The sequence below is a fragment of the Cupressus sempervirens genome, chromosome 9 (assembly GCF_028749045.1).
Source record: "Cupressus sempervirens isolate cs-2001-9-10 chromosome 9, ASM2874904v1, whole genome shotgun sequence".
NCBI lineage: Eukaryota > Viridiplantae > Streptophyta > Pinopsida > Cupressales > Cupressaceae > Cupressus > Cupressus sempervirens.
The window spans coordinates 409,394,134-409,417,127 of record NC_143126.1 but is presented as its reverse complement, the minus strand read 5'-3'; the positions used below and the strand labels follow the sequence as shown (position 1 = coordinate 409,417,127).

Here is a 22,994-nt window from a genome sequence, read left to right as displayed (position 1 = left end):
TCCCGCATGGAAAAAAATTCGTACTGTTCAATTTCAATAATTCAGCTGGTCACAGTCGTAGCCGTGCCATTTACTTCAACTGTAATATTTTCTAGTCAATAGAAGTCGTGATCATTGGCGCCTTGCAACGAAGTTCCTCTCAAGAAGCATTAGACTCCCTTCTTATCATTTATATTTTTCGACGGAATTGTCGGGCTCTGTAAGTGTCCAAAACAAACAGAGTTGGTGGTATTTTTGAATTTTTTCTGTTAATATTGCAAATTCCGAATATTTCTTGAAGGGGATAATGATTATATCTTTTGATCAGAGGGCAAAATTGAACAAACCCAAATGAAATTCTCACAGACATTGATCTGGACCTTGACGGGATTTCTGCTGTTGATGCCGATTTGTTGGGTATTTTGCTGTCCAGAAGATGAAAGAAATTCTCTCTTGGATTTCAAGCGTGGCCTTCACGACCCCTCTGGTCGACTGAAATCGTGGAGCAATTCCACGGACTGTTGCCACTGGAAAGGAATCCAATGTGATAATGTTAGAAAGCATGTTATTCAATTGGATCTCCACAATCCTTTCAGCAACAATCCGGAGATGGGTTTACGGAATTCAACCAACGATGCTCATCCCAAGATCTTTTCCAGATCACTTTTTGTTAGGAATCCTGGAAAAGACGTTATTTCTCCATTGTTCAGTCTAAAGATGTTACAAGTCTTGGATTTGAGCTACAATTCTTTCAGTGGTGTTGCTATCCCTCAACAGCTCCCCACTCTGAAATATTTGCAGTATTTGAACTTGTCAAATGCTGGATTCGTGGGAAAAGTCCCAAGGGAGTTGGGCAACATGTCCACCTTGCGCCACCTGGATCTTTCAACTAATTATTACATCTCGTCTTCCTCCATTACAATTGGTGGCATGCAGATGTGGCTAGGAAACTTGAGGAATTTAGAGGAGCTTCTGCTGGACGGGGTGAGTATGGCGCAAGTGACAAGCGATGAATGGAGCAAATCAATCTCCGTCATGTACAATCTCAGGCGTCTTCAAATGTCCAACTGTGAGATCTCTGCCCCAATTCCCCCTTCTCTTGGAAACCTTACCAGTCTAACCCACCTCCAACTTGGTGGCAATTCCTTCTTCTCCTCCATACCTGTTCACTTACAAAACCTTTCCAACCTTGTTTCCCTCAAGCTTAGCAACTGTGAGCTCAATGGCTCCATCCCTTCTGCTCTGTTCAGCCTTCCAAAGCTTCAAGAAGTTGACTTGTCTGCCAATTTGGACTTGGGAGGGGATCTTTCAAGCATTCTGCCGCCATACTCTGCATCGCTGAACAGCCTTGTTCTCACACAGACAAGTGTAGGAGGAGCAATTCCAGATTCAATTGGCAGCATCTCCTCATTGACACTCTTGGATCTCTCGGTTTGCTCTGTTCAAGGTAAGCTTCCACCCACTGTTGCAAATCTTACACGACTTGTAATGTTGGATATCTCAATGAACAATTTAAAAGGAAGTCTACCCCCGTTTGGGGCTAAGCCCCATTTAGGAACTTCATTTCCTTTGGCCTATGTCGATCTTTCATACAATCAATTGCAGGGCCCCATACCCGCTATGTTGTTTAGTGCATTTGAGAACCTCCGCCATGTTGACTTGAGTCAGAACCGATTGAGCGGCGCCATTCCATCCCCTAACACGAATCTTACGTCCCTCACATGGCTTGATTTGAGCTACAATGAACTGACGGGCACAATTCCTTCCGTCGCCGAAGTAAAGTCCCTTGTTCTGCTCGATTTGAGTAATAACCGCCTGGCTGGCAAAATCCCGGCTTCCGTTGTTCAACTACTTGAACTCGGTACTCTTGATCTAAGCAGCAACTTGTTGACAGATGTCATACCTGACAGCATTTCAAATCTCTCTAAATTGAAGGTTCTTTCCCTATTCTCTAATCGGTTAAATGGGAACCTTTCAGAGTCTCATCTTCGTAATCTCTCTAGTCTGGTATATCTAGACATTTCGAACAATGATTTAGCTGTGAAGGTCAGCCCGACTTGGATTCCCCAAAACTCGTTTAGAACGTTGAAACTAAGATCGTGCAACATGGAGGGTGAGTTCCCGGTCTTCTTATTAACTCAAACTCAAATTTCCGATTTGGATTTGTCGGACAACAGATTATCGGGTAACATTCCTGCGTGGGTATGGGATTCCCTTCCTCTTCAACAGCTTAACTTGTCTTATAACAGTTTTACAGGCGCTTTACCATTCAAGCTAATGGAGCCCAAAACATTGAAGATTCTGGATTTGCATCACAATAACTTCTATGGTCAGCTTCCGCTTCCTCCTCCTTCAGTGATTGTGTTAGATCTCTCAAAAAATCAGTTTCATGGATCCATTCCAGCTGAAATTGGAAAGAATGGATTTAGTTACTTGTCTCTGTCTCACAACATTCTGCGTGGCAGCATTCCATCATCAATATGTGAAGGGTTGTCAATGGAGATTTTGGATTTTTCATACAACAATCTCACCGGTAAGATTCCTCCAGCTTTTGTCAACTGCAGCTCTCTTCAAGTATTGAATTTGGAGAAGAATAGTTTCGACGGTGAGTTGCCAGTGGAGTTGGGAAGCATGGCCTCGCTTCAGACACTGAAAATCGGGGGAAATCGTATAAATGGTAATCTGCCAAGACTTGCAAATTGTACGCAGCTGCAGATATTAGATATGGGGGACAACAGTCTGACAGGGAAGATTTCTTCAAATTGGATCCTAGAGCTTCCGAATCTTAAGATCTTGATCTTGAGATCAAACAGATTTGAAGGAAGTGTACCAGCTGATATAAGCAAAGTACCTTCTCTTCAAATATTAGACCTTTCAATGAACAGTTTTTCAGGAGTGATTCCGGACAGCATTTCAGAGATGAAGGGCATGGGAAAGGACTCGCTGAATAGTACAATCTTTGAGTTTGGAAACATAACAGGTTCAACATATGTAGAAAAGATAGTCATTAGAAACAAAGGAAACAACATGGAATACGTGAGGATTTTGAGATTGGTAAAGTGTCTTGATCTATCAAACAATAGAATATCTGGTCATGTCCCTGAAGGCATAGGATCTCTTACTGGTTTGATCATTCTTAATTTATCAATGAACCATATCAGTGGTGCTATACCTGAGTCCTTGGGAAACATGGTACAGTTGGAGTCACTTGATCTCTCGCAAAACCAACTGTCTGGAGTCATTCGCACTGAATTGCAATCTCTCACATCCCTGAGTTACTTGAATCTGTCGTACAACAATCTAAGAGGACCAATACCGCAAGGGGCACAATTTGCAACATTTGAAGCATCGTCCTTCTCACATAATCCAGGTCTGTACGGCTTCCAACTGAACGAATCAGCCCCGCCATCGGCAAAGGATGAAAGGAAGCCTAAGAAGAAAGAAGGGGTGAACAAAAACAGGGGAATTGACAGTTTTATTGTTTTGATGGGGATGAGCTTTGGAGTGGGCGCGGGCATAATTGTAGTTCCTCTGTTGTTTCTGAAGAAACGCAGAGAAAAGTTCTTCCAAATGTTAGACACTGTATTGATGTGGGTTGTTGACTTCATTGCATTTGAGAAACTGATTCCTTGTGACATGTTACAGAAAGCAAAGCTTTCAGACGCCGAAGACATAGACCATTCCAAAGAAAGTAAGAAAATAATACGCTTTTGCGTACGTTGTACTCAGATTGACAGAGGGGCTGAAAATACAGTCCATACTAAATGTATATGCCGACAAAAATAGTGGCATCGTTTAGTCTATAGATTAGGGTGGCCATCATAAACATAGCGGGGAGATGGAAGTTACCATTTCATTCTTTTCAATGAATGCCAATCTCCTACTCTTCGCATTGTCTTCCTTTATACAATTCTATAATTTTGTATTGTTTTAATAATAAAAAATTTGTTCGCATGCTTTTGTGCATGCAACAATGAGTAGATAAGATTTCTTATTTAATTAATCACGCAGTTTCGCAACATAGAAATTTACATACAAAACTTGACAAAAATGTCAATTAAAAAAAGTTGTTTCTATTTTTAAATTTTTTGTAGGTTTGTTGCCACTTTTTAATTCTTTGTAAATTTGTTGGAGTGTATTTTTGATTGTTTCTATTTTGAAACAAATTAACTTAAAAAATGTTGATTTTAAATTGCATATCCTAAGAATATTTCTAAGTGATTGTAAAAAGAAAAAATAAGTTAAGTTGATATTTTGACAACATCTCCAGAAGGAAAATAAACTTTAAGAGAGCAAAGCTCCCACCCTGCAATGATAAAATTACAAGAGTTTAGAACTTATAATGTAGATAAAGTAATAACAATATAAGGAAAGGCAAAAATAAATATTATAAGTGTTCGTTTTAATTCTCCATGCAAACAAATACATAATATAGCTAAATAAAATTTTTAACTCACTTTTGTTAAATTATGTATTGAAATGGAAAATATAAAGAATAGTCTTAAAGGAATACAGTAAAACTACCTAAGATCCTATAACATTATTCTTTATTGTTTTTCATTGTAAATAAAATATTGATAATAGACTATTTATTTCTACATATTACATAGTAAATAAAAATTTCATCAATAACTTAAAATAACGACTTAAAAAATCATTATAAATTACTGATATTAAACTACTTAATATTTATATAAAAATTTACAATATTCACAAAAATGGTATTCTATTTTCATTCAAATTTATTTGATATTTAACTTGTTTGAGAATAAATAAAATTTAAAAATTAGATTTAGTGAAGGAATAGTCTAAAATGAAATAAACGTATACATCCACTCTAAATTATTTTATTTCTTTATACACATTGATAATTCATTTAATTTTTTGAAAATGAATTATAAGTTTAATGTTCAACATATTTTGAAATTATTTAAGAGAATAATGACTTCGTTGTGGTAATCTATCTTGAAAGTTAAAATTTATATTGAAATAATTTTTTTTTCTTGGAACACCAATACTACATATTATAAAAAATATTGGTTCCTCCATCTTTTCACAAAGATTCCAAACTTTTCTCTCTCCAATTGCTCCCCAAAATAATGGGTAAAAGAACAAACGTGTGTCACCTTTTATAAAGAAAAATGATCTCAGATTGCAACTGTTCAACTTTAATGACATAAATAATGGTATTTATGTTTAGAATTTGAAGATGATGTAAACTGATGAAATGTGTACAATTGGATGAATTTTATGCCTATAATTTTTATATATTTTTTTGAGTAAGAAGTTATTTATTCTTTTAAATTTTGAAGTCCCTTTTTAAACTATTTTTTTCCTCCTGTCAAAACTTTCCTACCAAATATACACCTTTTTGAAAAAATATTACATATTCCTAAAGAAGACTCTCTCCTCTAGAGATAAATATAATTTTTTTTTTTTTTTTTGATATGACTTACTATTTTTTTAACCTTTTTGAGGGAGCGTCTTTTGAAATGTTAAAATATTGACTTGTAATATTTTGAAATTATAACATATTATAACTAATCAAAACACTTTGAAATTTATATAATGATGATATTGAATTTGAGATCTATAAAAGGGTATTTTTAGTTTTTGAAATAAATTGAGTTTTGATAGAAAAATGAGATTTGACCAAAACAAGTTTTGGTATCTTAAAAGATTTGTGCTTTCACCCTAATATATATATATAATTTTAAGGACTTAGAGTGAACAAACAGTTACGATAAGATTCCCCTAAACTCTAACACATAGGGTTCCAAATCCACCATTTACTATAAAAATGGTTTACAAATGATATTTATAGAATCAAAATTTACATTTTTTCATCTCTAGCACCACCTCGAATCGAAAGACCTTATTTAATTGTGAATTGAATGGTCTTATCCACAACCCCTATTTTGCAAGTATTATGTCTGAATTGCTCATCTCCAAAATTCTTATAAGATTGAATAAAGTGGAGCAAAGCCTTATTTCTTTTTGTGAAGTAACAAGAAATGCATACACACTTACCAAGATGCCAAGCCCGTCATACAAAGATTCCCTTGCACATCCTGTGTAAAATATTCAACAATATTTCACATACCTTGAAAGTGGCACTTCTTCCATTGCAATAAAACACCACTAAATCAATGACAGTTTCAATCAATTATGTAAATGGTATAGCAACAGTAAGACTATAAAGCAAAAATATAGTACCGTTGCAAAACTTGGAATGCCATCCACTATTGAATTTAGTGCTACATTTACCTACAATCACATTAACTCATATTACAACCCAATTTAGATATAATAAATAAGCAAAGGTGAATGTATTTCAAACTCAAATTGTGGAAAGTTTTTTAATCAAGGAGAATATTATTTGATTTTTAGAAAATTTCTATAAAAGAATAAAGATTGTTTTTTTTAGAAATTTCTCAAAACTAATTGTATCTGAAAAATCAATCTAAAAATAAAAAATGAATGATACTAGAACATTTCCGTCAAGGCTAACATTTTGCCAATGAAAATTTATGAAAACCAAGAGCAAAGCTCCCACATATAAGCCTAGCGGCTTAATTAATTATTTTAAATTGTTTCAATCTTAATATTTTTGTCATACAATCATTTAATTTCTTGTAGTTAAGTATGTTTAAATTGGAATAATAGTGGGTGGGTGACTTCTTGGTAAAATTTGTACAAATATCATCTAGATGCAATGAGTGCTAGGTGTTTCATTCATTCTCATGAGAGATGGATTTTTGTAAAGCACTATTCATGAAACATGAGTCAATTCATTTGACTGAAAAAAATGACATAGTTGAATCTTAATAACAATATTACAATTTGCATTTTTGTGGAAAATATCTCTTACTTATCTATTAAACATATTCATTTAGACCAACACCCTTATGTCTATGAGTTTCTCACTCATTTAAACCTAACTTTCTTAGTTCTATAAATTTCTTTTTACATATTATAAAGTTATTAAAATGTGTTTATAAAACTTTATGAAGGTAATTATAAACTTAATTATTAATTTAAAAATAAAAAATATGTATGCTTATTATTATTAATAATTATTACTTTTATATATTTTATGATTTACAATCAAAATTTGATTTCCATAATTGAATCAACACCATAATTACTACATGCATGTTCTACTTCTACTTCTCTTAGTATGGTTTAAGGTTTGAGTAGGTGTTGTTAGAAAGCACCAAAGCACCATGGGGAGACTAATAGTTTGCATATTAAAAAATAAATAAAATACTTGATGCTTAAATACAAGATGCCTATATGATAAGTTAATTGTACAATATATATACTAATATAAGTGTTTCAATGTACAATGTGAATAATATTCTTATGCTTTAGTCCATTTTGATTATTTGATGTGATTGAGGTATTACTTGTGAATGATCTAATATTTTCCTTAAATGTGATTGAGGTATTACTTGTGAATGATCTAATATTTTCCTTAAATATAAGATTTATAGTCAATTATCAAATTGATGTATCTGACTTACAATACTATAGGTATTCAAACTTGTACATGAATTCTAGAATGACTAACAAATAATTCACATGTATTAGAATGAGTACATGATAGAATCAAGTGAGAACAATTATTCTTGAGTGTCCTTATATTGAGATATGTGTTCAATCTGTTCATGTACTCTCATATATGTGCGCGTATGTGTGTTGATAAAATGCAAGTCAATATATTTTGTATATGAATATAGTAGAAGTCTACTAGTGGTCATTATATCTAACCTTTTGGACTCACAAATCTTAAACAATACATTGAATTTTGATGATTTAAAAAAAAAAAATCGTGTACATATGCGACTTAGTTGCTTATGACTATTGTTCTAGTTTCTAGATAGTGATGACACATGTTGTTGTATATGTTATGCATCAAAAGGTCAAAAAGTGGTTATTTAAAGTGTTGCACAAAACTTACTTAGAGATGTCCTAATAAGACAAGAACTACAACCACCACAAAAAATTTGCCAATACTTAAATATTCTAATAGTTGGGCAACTATCTCACTAATTGTCCAAGACTTCTCACTACTATAGATTTGGTGAACAAGGAATGAATAATAGTGCACATTAAATGATGATCTTCTAAATATTTGTTCATCATTGACTTTGAACCAAAGTTTAAGAGAAGACTGGTCAACTAAATATCTGATTATGAGAACGATTGAAAGAATTAAGATAAGAGATAAGAAGATGATCTTACAACTATAGGCATGACTTGAATCTAAGTACCTCATTTAGAATATGTCTAATACGATTAGTTTATAGACTAAGATGGGATTAACCACTAGAATTGAATAGAAACATCAATTGAACCAAGAATGCACGCCCACACGCATAAATGACAAGCTGAAAACTTTAACTAAATGCACCTATGGAGTGTAAGCCAAAAAATCAACAGTTCAAAACTCTACAAATATATTAAAACAACACTCCAAACTAAACAAAATTGCTAAACGCGGTGAAAATCAATTTATTCAAAGAGAGCCTTTAGGCCCCGTTTGGTTGGGGAAGATAAATTTGTGCCATACCCAGAATATCTTATAACCAGGTTTTCGAAAACCTGGTTTTGTGGTTTGGAAAGCCAATGGTCCGTTTGGTTGACACGGAAGATGAATATACTGTGGACCCCACAATATTATTAAAAAAACTGTCATAAAATTCAAAACCTGATTTTAATTTCGAATTCCACCTTTTTGTTGGAAGAAACTTCTTCCAATTTTTGACCAAAATTGGAAGATGAAATTGAAAACCAAGTTATAATTTTAACCAACCAAACACCAAAGTTTTTTTGCAAAACTTGGTTTTACCCCTGATAACCCGGTTTTGACCCTCATCTTCTAGCAACCAAACAATGCCTTAATCGTTGAACATCTTCACATTTCATGCTGTAATCCTAGGTAGCCTTATCTCGTAAAAAGCATAAGCGTAAGGGACACGCAAACGACTAAAATATGATAAAGAGTGTTACCCACTGAATTGATTATGTCCACAAAGTCGCATGATTGGATGAGCGAAAGAAAGAAAGAATGGAGACAAATTGACTTGAGAGTCCCGATGAAATTTGAAAGGCCCGCTAGGAGTTTTATTCCGCGTAGAAATCTATGAGAAAATCGAGTCTACTCTACGCGTTTCTGACCCGTCGACCCGTCAATGCTTTTTCCTGCGGTCAATCCTTTTTTCTCACATCAAAACTCTTTTTTTCTACGGCTTTGTTCACACCTCGCTTTTGAAAGATTATTTGTAATTCAGTTTCAATAAATGATTGTTAAAAAATCTGGTTGACATCCATTTCTGTATAGATTAGAGGAGAAAATTGATCCTTTGAGCCATAGTTGTGTGGTACTTACTAGTACTTGCATCAAAAGGAGGTGCAAGGGTGGCCGATAGAGTTTTTATTTGAAGATATATATAATAGAAGGAAGCATATAAAATTGACATTATACAGATATTTATTGCACCATTAATAAATAAATAATAGATTAATATTGTATAGTTTTTGTACTTGTAGAGATTTTAGAATGAAGTATACATCATTAATATGTCAAGAAACAAGAATGTATTATCAGGTAACGAAAAACTCGGAATATTGGACTAAATGTTCCAAGTTATAGATGCCCTCAAAATGTCAAGTTATAGAAACCAACCCTTAGAATAAATACAAAGTGTTGGAGCTTGTTTGGCAAAAACTACAAGCTTGGAGGCCTCAAAAGAATTGGGTATAACTACAATGCTTTATTGTGATGTGTAACCAAGTTGAAAAAATCTACTGAAGGTACACTGGATTTGTAGTAAAACTAAATATTTCTTTGTAGATACTCTTTTTCAGCTTTATCCAATTGTTCATTAAATGAATGCCACTCTTCTTTACATCTTTCCCTGACCTATAAAAGTTAATTCAAATTTCACAAGCTATACAAATGCAGTAGAACTGAAACATCAAATGGTTCTTGGATGCCCTAAAAGAAACATAGAGATTTATTGCAAGTGTTCCTTACTCCCATCCAAGCTGCCTTGACCTCCTCAGCTTAGCCCTGCAAAGTCCACCACAATAGACAAATCACCATCAAGAAATGAGAACAAATTGAAGTTAAAAAACCACACTACATTTTGACTTGAACCTTCTGTAAAAGAGCAACCTTCCCCACAACAAATTTCAATACTAAACAACTCAGGAGTAATAACAGAATTTTAAACCCATAAGCAAGCACAAAAACAAAATTTCGTGGATAAGGCTCATAGTTCCCTGGCGAATTGACTTTAGCATTAACATCACATTCTTGCAGTGCCAGGTGCCAACATGTGTTAGGTGCCAACATGTGTTATTAAATAAAAACCAGATTGGAATAAAACAAAGTTTGAACACAGTTCTCTTTGGATCTAAATAGAAGGATTATAACATTGTGAACATAGCCACATAGGAGATAATTCCCTTGAAAAGATGCAAAAGAATATTCGTTGTGTAGCATACAACTAAAGTTGATCTCATTAAATACATAAAGCACACATTTATAGGATGATCCATTGTTAGATTGACTTCATCAGTTAATTCATAGAAAAGTAGTAAATTGTAGCAACATCTTCCACAGTTAATAGGAGGAATTGAAAGGTTACCTGATTTCCCAATGATGGGACAGTTTTGCGTAAAATCCACAATGCATCAACAACTTCGATCTTCTCATGCGCAGGCTACAAAACCAAGCATCAATATGTTACTTTTCTTCTAGAGAGTCACTATCCCTTTATAAATATTAAATAACTCTGGCAGTTTATCAATATCAAGCTTTCAATATAAGTATTCGAAGGGCATAATCAAACACTTCATACTCAGAATATTTCATAAACCAAAAGAATTACTTCAGGTCAGTCCTTTGACAAAGACATGTAACACTTTTAGAGAAAGTGAACCTAAATATAGCACATCATTCACAAACATGAATTTGCCCCACATAAGTGCTCTGTGCAATTGATTAAATCTATGATATACATGAAAAAGTATCTCCAAGCCAATTATCAATTTATCAGTGGTTGATTGTTAGAGCAACATCACAAAAAATCTTGATTACCCAAGAAAACCATTCAACAGCTAAGCAATTTCTAACTCTCCAAGAGAATTGTCATCGCAAATTTAAAAAGTAAAAATAAAAAAACAAAGCTATAAAACCTGTAGAAACAATGAGCTCTACAATTCAATTTTGCTTGTCACTAAAAAAACACAAATCATGGTATGCGAACAAAAAATGTACATTTTACCATATGAAATGCTTGATAAGACCTTGGACAAAAAACTAATGAGCTTGGGACCTCCAAAAGTATGAATTACTACTCCATAATTAACAATGAAAATACATTAAACAAGGGCATGTTAAATGCCAATAGCACCAAGTAGCCTTAGATATCTTGAGTGAGTGATATTCATAGCCTTATAGCAACAAATGGCCTCAGGTAGTTTTAGCTAGTGATATTCAGAACTTTATAGCACCAAGTAGCATTCAATTTAATTACAAGTATTTGATAGAGCAAGTGTGAGAAGTAGAGTAATTGTTCCTATATTCAAGTTAGCCAAACAGGGGACATTGCAAAAAATGAATGAGTTAGGGAACTACCAAAGTTGCTTTGCAGGAGGGTGTTCCAAAATTTAAAGCACCTCTTTAGCAACCTATTTTTGCTTCCTCTGTTGTTTGATTCCCGCAACCAAGAATGCAACCAAATTATCAGAAAAGACACCAAGAATCAAGCCTCATTCAAACATAATGCAAATATATGATCAACACACCCTATACAAGTTTTGAAAGAGGAGTGATCTATTATGACAATAACAATTAGTCCTTAAAGTATTTTATGAACAACAGTGGGGGCTTGATAGGTACTATTTATGTGATCTGTTTGTGCAAAATGTAACACTCCCAAACTCATTTGAATCTCCTTCTATATTTACATTTTGGTAAAGCATGAGAGATAGTTTATTATCTCAATCTTGGCTACAACCGTCTATATGGATATGTACCTACGAGTTGGAAAGGGATGACAAAGATGAGATTGTTGTCACTGAAATATAATTAGTTGAAGGGCTCTTTGGCTGAGTGGATTTGGGAATCAAAATATCTACATGTAGTGGATTTGTCAAACAATCTATTTTCAGGGCACATTTGTGGGGTAGCTTTGACACTCTCTCAGGCAATGGCTTCACCAATTCAGACAAAACCAATGCTCACTTCATTTTCAAGGGTCACCAGTAAGATTTCCAACATCTTTACCGAATTGAGGGCTTCATGGACTTATCGAGGAATCAACTTAGTGGTAAAATTCCCACACAATTTGGCTTGCTCAAAGGACTCAAAAGTCTAAACGTTTCTTCCAACAAATTGGCTAGCCATATTCCTCCAGATCTAGGGAGTTTGCCAATTTTAGAGTCCCTGGATTTATCAAACAATATGCTAGACGACACAATTCCCAAAGTGCTAGCCAAGACTAACTCCTTGGCAATCATGAACATTTCATATAATAGACTCTCTGGAATAATACCAGATGGTAAGGTGCTCCTCTCTTTCTTTCATGCTTTTTTGATTATTTTGATATTATTTAATTATTGGAAGAATTGCAAAATTGAAGTACAGATAAATTACTTTATTGATTTAATATGATGGTTTATCTATGTTCTAATTTTGTCCTCCTTATCTTGAACTTGTAGGAAGAGAAGAAATACTTGAACTAAATCTACAAAAAACCCATACAAAATAAATGCACATTGTAAAATATGCCCACCTTACACTAAAATACCCAAATGAAATGGAATATAGCTCAACTTTAATGGCTACTCTTAGGGTATGAATCCCTATATCAAATTTTTCAAAATGACTAGTTTTATTTTTTCAGATTCCTACATGTAACAACTCTTTATACATTTTTCTTACTCATTAATATTGATACCAAAAAATATATAGGAACAAATCCAAAAACATAAATACAAATACAAATGTACTTACACAATTTGATGATTGTTCCAGAGAAGAGAATATGTGTGGTAATCCATAGTGGGATCAAACCAGAGATTGTAAAATATGCCCATCTTACACTAAAATACCCAAATGAAACAGAATACAACTCAACTTCTAATGAATACTCTTAGGGTCTGAATCCTTGTATTAGATTTTTCAAAATGATTGGTTTTATTTTTTGAGATATCTACATGTAACAACTCTGTATAAATTTTTCTTACTCATTAACGTTGATACCAAAAAAATATACAGGAACACATCCAAAAACATAAATATAAATGCAAATGTACTTACACAATTTGATGATTGTTCCAAAGCAAAGAATATGCGTGGTAATCCATGGTGAGATCAAACTAGAGCATGTGTCTATGTTCTCTATTTTTAGTGCCATTGACATATACATTGGTTTGCAGAACATATGGCTGCCCACTTGTGTTCCCCAAGAACTCAAAATCCAGCTCATCTCTTGTTAGAAAGGGTTTCAAACCATCTACAGGTCATAAGCAATGCAAGCACCATAGTCTCTCAGCCATTCATAATCACTGACATTACTAGCGTACATTACCTATTTGTAAATAAATGTTTGAAGATTTTACAAATACATCAGATTGCTAAGATTTCCAAAGGAATCAGTAACATTTCCTTCAAGATTGATCATTATTTGATAGAGATAAGATTAAAATGCTCTTCACTAGCCCAAGGTTGGGGGAAATTTTCCTTCTAAACAGATTGTTTTCAAGAAAGAAATAGTTGACCTTAGAGCAATTTGCAATGGCCAGTAAAATGTCACCAGATAATCTATTGCCTGAGACATCAATGTAGACTAGAAGCCACCATGAAGAAGAATTGAATTTAAGCCTACTAGTTATATTGTTTTCACTCAAGCTCAACAACTATAGATTTTGAAGCATGAGAATTTGTTGTGGCATCTCTCAGGAAAGATGTTTGTATCCCAAATGCATTTCTTGCAAACTACCGAGATTGCCCAACTCGGCAGGAATGCTTCCAGAGAAATGATTGACTTCTGGTTGGAACACAGTCATAGTGATTTCTCTGATAAGGACCAACGAATCCACCACATACTTAAAAATTTATCAGGTGTGCACTATCAGATACCTAAATTAACCAGTGTGACTTATTCAGGTGACTATGATATGCACTCATGGAACAAGGAATACAACAAACTAGAAATAGTTTTAAGCATGGAAGAAACTGTGGAACCTAGTTAAATTTACTGGTTATAATTCCTTCATCAACACGGAAAAAATAACTTTCATTCTTGTAGGTGATTGTTGTGGGACTCAATCCCAGGTACTTGTAGGAAATAAGGCAATCAGCTTAGCATCCAAAAAAAAAAGAGACGACAAAAAATATAATAGAACTGAGAAGTTCCTGCCATATTCCGATCTTAATGAAGTCTTGAAAATTCAAAGGGTCCACAACTACAAATTGTGCAGTGATGGAAAACAGGTAGCAACACGCAAATTCTTCATTTTCGTCAAATTTCCCTCAATAGGATTTTCGTCACGGTGGCTCATAAAGCCTTTCATCACTTTCATCAAATCTTGAAGTAACTCTTTCAAAGTTTCTTCCAAATATTCCTCCTTAATACCGACGTGCTCTGTAACCCTCGTCTTTGTCGCCTCCATTTAGAAGGTTTGCCATGTTCATATTTGGATAAACTCTTTCAACAGTCATGGTAATAAAAACAAAACAGAATCCCTCAACCTTATCCTACTGCTAAAGAGCTGCCAAAATCTCCTTGGGGCTGTATATACAACTGTCTTCTTTTTTACTGACTAAAATCAATTACCAACAAAACTTTCTGAGATGAGACAATTCCTAATTGCAAGCAATCTCATAGGAAAAGCCTATTGGCTAATTACACTTCTATTATTAGACTATAGTTTTACATAGTCTTTTTAGGCATTAGTTTTGTCCTTGAAAATTGTCCATAGTGGAAAGAACTCATCTAAAACTATAGTCTAAAGGAATTTTGTAATCAATATGACATCAAAAATGTAAATTACTTTTTTGCTATTAGTTAATTCTATTTATGGTGACAATCTTTCTCTTTTTCCTCTCGAAATATTAGAATAAACATTTATTCATCACTCATTTTTATTAAGTATTTTTCTTGCATCATGTAAGGTTTTGCTAACATCATGCATGTATTATTATTGACATGTCTTTTGCACATCATTTTAAAGCTCAAATCCCATAACCATATGCTTCCATGTGTACTTTTGCATGTTAATTTTTTACCCATGCAATTTGAGTTGCTACCGTTAATCTCCTCTCCTCTCCTCTCCTCTCCTCTCCTAGAATTGAAATTTGATTTCAAGTGATTTTCATTGATTCAATTTTTTTTTAATGATAAATAGATTTTTTAGCAATCATTCAAATGCTAATCCCATATTCGGTACAACCAAAAATGGATATAAGGTAGCTCAAGCACAAGGAGAGATCAAGAGGAACATCTTAATTAAGGTATACAAATCCGAAATGTTCACCAATAAGTAAATATTATATATGCATTTGGTATGTGAAATAGGTTATCCATGTCATGCCAAAAGTCATGCTAAGTAACTCACCAAATTTAAATAATTTTGAGGCTTCATTGAACAAGAATTTATTTTTGTGAGGAAGTAGATGATTTTAAAGAATTAAGTAGGCTACATAGTTAAAATAATTGAATCACTCAGTATGACTTCTATGGTCTAATTTACCTATCTTGGATGCTTTGCCATAGCTTTGAACAATGTGTCTATTTTTGCATGTCTCAATATTGAGATCATCATTCTATATGGAGTGATTATTATCACTGCAATATCTAATAATAGCTTATTTCCAAAAAAAATCATAATAGGTACATTTATTTGAAGGCCAAAAGAATTCTTCGAGGTAGTGCCTAGGTATAAGAAATCTTTTGATGATCTCAAAATCAAAACCCACTAAAATTTTGGAAAATAGTTTTCTTTCATTCCTCTAGCTTATATAATTTGTGTTAGTTGCTTTCATATAGTCATATTATTTCATCCTTAATATGTCATGTCATAGTGTAAAAATAATAACAATGACAATGTAATGTCAATTATAATTGGTTCCAAGCAATATGACCATTAAAGAAAAGTAAACATGTCAATAGTTGACATTTTTTTTTCCCTAAATCTTTTTGTCCACTAGGCATCTTTCTTCGATTGGATACAAATCCTTTTGATATAATAAGTCACTCTTGATCAACCTTTCTAATCAATGCTAAATACACCTAATAAAATACTTTTGTTAAATCAATACACATATGTTGGAGTAAAAGTCAGAGAAGAAGATAAGTGGTTCATTGGGAAACAAGTTTAAAAGCTTTCTTTTTTTCTATTAATATGTTGTTTGGAAATGCAAGCTATATGCACTATTCTACCATATGCTATGAAGGATTTGCAATTTAACTTCAATTATTTTGTCCAATTTACACATGATATACTTTTGTTTTAATTTTGTTCAAAGACATAATAGGATTCTATTATATGTTATTTATGTAAATTAATAATAATTATGGTCTAAATTGTGTGTAATCAAGCATAGTGGCTAAGAGAATTCTTGGTTTCTTTAAGAATGACAGAGGAAAGACTCATTCCTTTCATCACCTTCATGGATAAAGGGCATTGTGAATTCTTAGCCAAAGCATCTGGTATGTTTAGTTTACCCAAACTCTCATAAATAAGTATCTAATTGACTAAGGAATGAAGCATGGCTTAATAGAATCAAAGTGGTAGGAGTTGGATGCTAAGATGGGTGAACTACCTTAGTCCAACATTTTGAGGTGATTCATGATGTTGAAATTTCCCTTCCAAATTTTTATAACAAGAGTTTTCTTGGGTTACTAAGGGCTTTAAAAATCTTATTATTATTATAATCATGTATCATAAAGAGCAATGGAATTTGTAAGACATAAACTCTAAGAAAAATCATATTAATGCAAAAAACCAATTTTGTAGATTTTTGTAAGTCATGCTTGCTAATTTTTCCATTATTTTTCAGTAGTTTTTAATGTGATTATATCTGGTAAATAAAGTAATTTATAGTGAAGGTTGATTTCTCTTGGTTTAGGGTTTAATTCAATTGGAAGATGTATGAAGCATATGTTAACATAAGTTTGCAATACTCGATAGTATGTGCAATAGTCTTCCCAATTACTATCAACACAATGTCCCTTGGTATGTGATGTAGGAACATCTTGAGTATAAAGGCAATCTTGCATTACCCAAAAATATTTATATTTCCTATTTTTGGGTTTTGTGTTTTCAATAAGGGCTATTCCTATACAAAGTTGCTATTTGTGGTAGCTTGCTAGTTTTAGTAAGTTTTTATTATGTGCTCATATAGTTCTAATCTCATATATGGTGGTTCATCTTTGACATATCAGCATATTGGATGAGTTTTATTGTCATATCATATGTATTAGTGCAATTATTGTAAATTTTTGCTATGAATTTTGGCTATCCAAACTTTAGGTCCAGTGGTGAAGGCCTAAGTGGCCCTAAAACGAGGTGAAACCTCAACTAGTGAATGCTTGCATGATGAACTATTGTAGATCGCTAGTTGAGGATTCCATAGTAAGGTTACAATAGCCCACTGGGTCAACAACTTGCTAGTTATGGTCTTTAGAAGTGGACCTATTCAAAAATATAATTTGTAAATTGTCTTAAGTCAATCGTATGTAATAAAGTGTAATGAAATGATATAATATGAAGTTTGTCAACCTCAAGGGTTAGGGTCTATTGTTTAGGGCCTTCTTGGGTAGTAAAAAGTGTCTATATAAGGAAGGGCCATAGGTTGTCTAGGGTAGTTCAAGATGATAGTTGTAGCTATGTCTTGTAGACTATTGTAAGGGAGACACCCATGTGGGTTTGCATATTGTAATTTTGCATTTGCGACGATAATAAGAAGCCCATAGGTTGTTCTCTCAGTTTGTGGTGTTCTTTGTTTGTGTTATTTGTTTTGGTATTAAGGGGATCACCCTTCATCAAATCAAATGATATCAAAGGGGTAGTTCTTGAGTGTGTATACGGATCGCCGATTGGGAGGCAATTAGCACCAAGATTATAGTTTGGACTGAGCGTGTGGACAGATCATCAATTGTGAGTCAATTTATAGTAGAGCTTAGCAGAAGCATGAAAAATGCTTCCACAAAGAGAGGGTAGTGGAAGAGCTATAAGTGTTATGTTTTAGGGTTTTAGAGCCCTCTAGAGATAGATGCAAGTGTTGGAAGAACAAATGCACAGAGTTGTATATCTTGTTGTAAGAGACAAAAGTGAAGATGAAGAAGAAGAAGAAGAAGAAGAAGAAGAAGAAGAAGAACCAAATGTTAAAGAAGAAAGAGTTTTGAACCTAGAATAAGAGAGACATTTTAGGGTCATTTCCAAAATTGGAAAAAGACCTAAGTTTGAGGTTCCCACATTTTCGGGAAATCTTAGCTTGAAAGAATTGATCGATTGGATCAATGAATTGGATGAATACTTTAAGTATGAAGATATTGAAGATCTGGATAGGGTCAAATTTACAAAGGCCAAATTGAAGGACCATGCAAAGATCTAGTGGCCAAAGGTTTAGTTGAAGTGAAATAGAAGAGGGAATGAAAAAATCACAAGATGGGACATGATGACAACTAAATTGAAGAGATTTGGCTTGGAAAGTTATAAGCCTATTGGTGCAACAATGATAACTGGTCACAAATTATCTAGCAAAGGTGAGACACCTACAGTTGAGCAAAAGAAGTGCAGATCCATGTTTAGAGGCTTGCAATATCTGACTCACACCAGACTAGATATATAAACGTAGTTTGGATTGTAGTTAGATTTTATTTGTATCCAATGTTAACCAACAATGACTTATCTTTAATTTATCCAAATTATTTTCAACAATATATTACAAATCAACATAGAGTAATAGGAATGTATAGTTAATAACCAGATAGACATGATAAATACATCCAAGAAGAGTCACTCCAATAATATAAATAATTAGTAGCAAGAGCATTGATGGTTAACATTAAAGGATTCATTATGACAATAATCTACAAACATTAACTTATGATTTTTATCAATGAATTAAAGATGGAAAAGAGTTAAAGAGGTGTCATCATATACTAATTGAGATTTTATTCAAGTATCCAATGTTAACCAAAAATCACTTATCTTTAATTTATCCAAATTATTTTCAACAATATATCACAAATCAACATAGAGTAATAGGAATGTATAGTTAATAACTAGTTAGACATGATAAATACATCCAAAATTACACTGGATTTGAATAAACAAGCAAACTAAGTTGAGGAGTGACTCACATTGGGGAAATGCCCCCAGTGTGAGTTGTAATATGTACACAAAGTGATAAGAATCATAATTAAGTAATAATTAATTCTATTACCATAAAAATTGCCAATATTCTAACAATGTGAGACTATTTTGGAAAGTAAAGTCAGTATGCCTCTATAACTTTTTTTCAGGCTCAAAAAAGCATATTGTTCATAGAAAGTCAGAAGTTATTTGTGAAAAATAAATCACAGACTTTAATATTTTTTCTTGGCATGAACCAATGTCGAGTGATAGACTTGCTCAGCACAAGATGGTGCCAAGTGACGGGAGGACAGTGTCGAGTAAGCTCGACATATGAAGGAGTCGAGTGATTCGACACTTAATTACAAAATAGATTCAATAAAGAAGCTATGGAAGTATGTATTAAGGACTATCATTGAATTCGGTGATTCGACACTTAAGACAACTTTTATGAATTCGGTGATTGTTATAAGGATTTTATTAACTTAAACATTAGATGATTGACATAATGAATTCTTTAAAATTAAGAATGAGTTAATAGAAACTATCCTTTCCATCTGATACCAATTGAAACTATTATTTGACAAATTTTATGTAGATAGCATACATAAAATTTGTTAAATAATAGTTTCTCTAGGAAAGTACAAGTCAATTATGTACAGTGTTAAAGATGGAAAAGAGTTAAAGAGGTGTCATCATATACTAATTGAGATTTTATTTGTATCCAATGTTAACCAACAATCACTTATCTTTAATTTATCCAAATTATTTTCAACAATATATCACAAATCAACATAGAGTAATAGGTATGTATAATTAATAACCAGATAGACATGATAAATACATCCAAAATTACATCGGATTTGAATCAACAAGCAAACTAAGGTGAGGAGTGACTCCAATAGAAATTATGAGTGCTAGAATAGGGTGGACTTGCATCTCTAAAACTGCAAACACTAAATTTCAACTAGAATAATACACAAGAATATAAACTCCACAATTTGATTGCCAATGATCTCAACCACCTCCTATAAATAGCTCCAAGAAGTATCTGGAAGGTTTAAATGGGCCAACATAACTTTAATTATTATCTTATTACTTTATTTTATAATTAATTAATTAATGAAAGTAGTCCACATGATATTTTTAAATTTGGGACCAATTAATAAATTAACTTAATTAAATCACTTTTAGTTTATTGGGGACATTACATATTCTATGCATTGGAGGCTTGCTTTATGGGTTTCTCGAGCGAGGTTAGTGAGTAAATGATTTTATGGTCCAAGAGAGTGATTATATATAGTATAAGTATGCACAAGGAGATTGGTTCAAATTAATTGTAATGTGAGTGAAGGTACAAAGACTTCTCTCTTGCCAATGAAGATCGCATTTTAACAATTGTTCCATCAAAGATGTCAATAGACATATTTACCTTCAAAATGGATTTGATGAAATTCCAAAAGGCAATCTAGGGACATTTAAAGGTCAACTCAAGCCTTATCAATAGGGGGTATATACTTTGGCATTTGTGCATTGGTTATTTGTGTAAAAGGGGAGCTTCTTCATGAAATTAAGAATGAGTTAAAGAGGTATGACTAATACCTCTTTAACTAATTAAAGGAAAGAAGAGAGCAATGAGTTATCATGAGTTAAAGCTCCCCAATAATTAGATGATTGTCATAATGAATCCGGTGACTTAAACATGGAGGCAGTCACATGTTACAACTCACATTGGGGCTCCTTATAACCAAACACAAAGACAAAAGGTTTATAAAAGTATAACCAAGAGAGCCTCACAATGAGACCAAAGAAAAATAAAAACCTATAATTGGGAGTCAAAGTAACACAAGTCTAAGAATGCACAAAATTAGTAAAACCCATAATTGGTCCTACTTAACCAAAGAAAAAATGGGATGTATTAAAACCCTATAAAAAATACTACAAAGTGTGATAAGAATCAAACTGCCCTTAGATTAGCTTTCAAGTGGGCCATAGAAAGGAGGAAGAAGTGCACTTCTATCACTACATTCAAGCAAGACATACTAATGGTCCACAATACTCCAAACTAGAAAAAGAAACCTTTATTGCTAAACATGAACAATAAACCAAGCTAGAGATATAAGACAAACCCTAGAAGAAACCACTGATAAAAACCACAATAAAGGCATAAACAATGGACCCACAATAGTGGGTTACACTTCTAAACTAGTATAATTATGATGAATCCGATGATTGTCATAAGGATTTTATTAACTTAAACATTAGATGATTGACATAATGAATTCTTTAAAATTAAGAATATTCGGTAGCTTATTTTTGCTAAACAAATGAAGAATGAGTTTGAGATGATTATGATAGGAGAAATGAAGTTTTTCCTAGGTTTGTAGATTGTGCAAAATAGTGATGGTATTTTCCTTTCACAAGCGAAGTCTTTGAAACACTTGTTGAAGAGATTTGGCTTGGAAAGTTATAAGCCTATTGGTGCAACAATGATAACTGGTCACAAGTTATCTAGCAAAGGTGAGACACCTACAATTGAGCAAAAGAAGTGCAGATCCATGTTTAGAGGCTTGTAATATCTGACTTACACCAGACCAGATATATAAACATTGTTTGGATTGTAGTTAGATTTCAAGATGATCTTAAGCAATATCACTATGTAGTAGTAAAAAGGATATTCAAATATTTGAAGGGGACACCTGATTATGAAATATGTTATGAAAAATTAAGTGATTCACTCTATGTACATATACTAATGTGGATTGGGTAGGCAACATGGATGATAGAAAGAGCACTAGTGGTGGAGCATTCTTTCTTGGAGGAAGATTTCTTTCTTGGCTAAGCAAGAAACAAGATTGTATGTCATAGAGTATAGCTAAAGAAGAGTACTTAGTAGCAGTAAATAATTGTAATCAAGTGATGTGGAGGAAGTAGATGCTGAAAGACAATAGGATAGAATTTTCAAAACCTATTATCATATACTATGATAACACAAGTACAGTAACTATGTCTATGAATCTTGTATTGTATTCTAAAACTAAGCATATATCTATTAAGTATCATGTTTTGAGAGAGAAGGTAGTAGAAAAAGAGATTAGACCAGAGTATGTGAGTACTAAAGATCAGATTTTAGATATCTTTATGAAGACCTTTCCTAAAGATACATTTGAGTACTTGAGAGGTATGCTTGAGGTTATACCCCTTCCTACTTTAGAATAGATGATGCAAAGATTGCATCTATTGGAGTCACTCCTCACCTTAGTTTTCTTGTTGATTCAAATCCAATGTAATTTTGGATGTATTTATCATGTCTATCTGGTTATTAACTATACATTCCTATTACTCTATGTTGATTTGTGATATATTGTTGAAAATAATTTGGATAAATTAAAGATAAGTGATTGTTGGTTAACATTGGATACAAATAAAATCTCAATTAGTATATGATGACACCTCTTTAACTCTTTTCCATCTTTAATACCATACATAATTGACTCAAGTACTTTCCTAGTTTCTATTGACTAGGAAAGTATAATAAAAAATATCTAGACCATACAAGTCTAGAAATTTGTAATGTCCCTATTTTGAAGGAGTTAATTATTTATAAAGTTATCGATATAAAACAAAATATTACA

General features: G+C 33.0%; 1 protein-coding gene across 1 annotated transcript; it reads left to right on the top strand.

Annotated features, from left to right (window-relative positions):
- The first annotated feature begins 49 nt into the window (after nt 1-49).
- LOC149539017 (uncharacterized) lies at nt 50-3,964 on the top strand. The gene has a single exon (XM_089800384.1). The coding sequence runs from the start codon at nt 331-333 to the stop codon at nt 3,763-3,765; it is 3,435 nt and encodes a 1,144-aa protein (XP_089656510.1). The 5' UTR covers nt 50-330; the 3' UTR covers nt 3,766-3,964.
- Nucleotides 3,965-22,994: the final 19,030 nt, after the last annotated feature.

Excerpts from the sequence above, each read along its gene's own strand:
- LOC149539017 (XM_089800384.1), top strand. The coding sequence starts at position 331 with ATGAAATTCTCACAGACATTGATCTGGACCTTGACGGGATTTCTGCTG.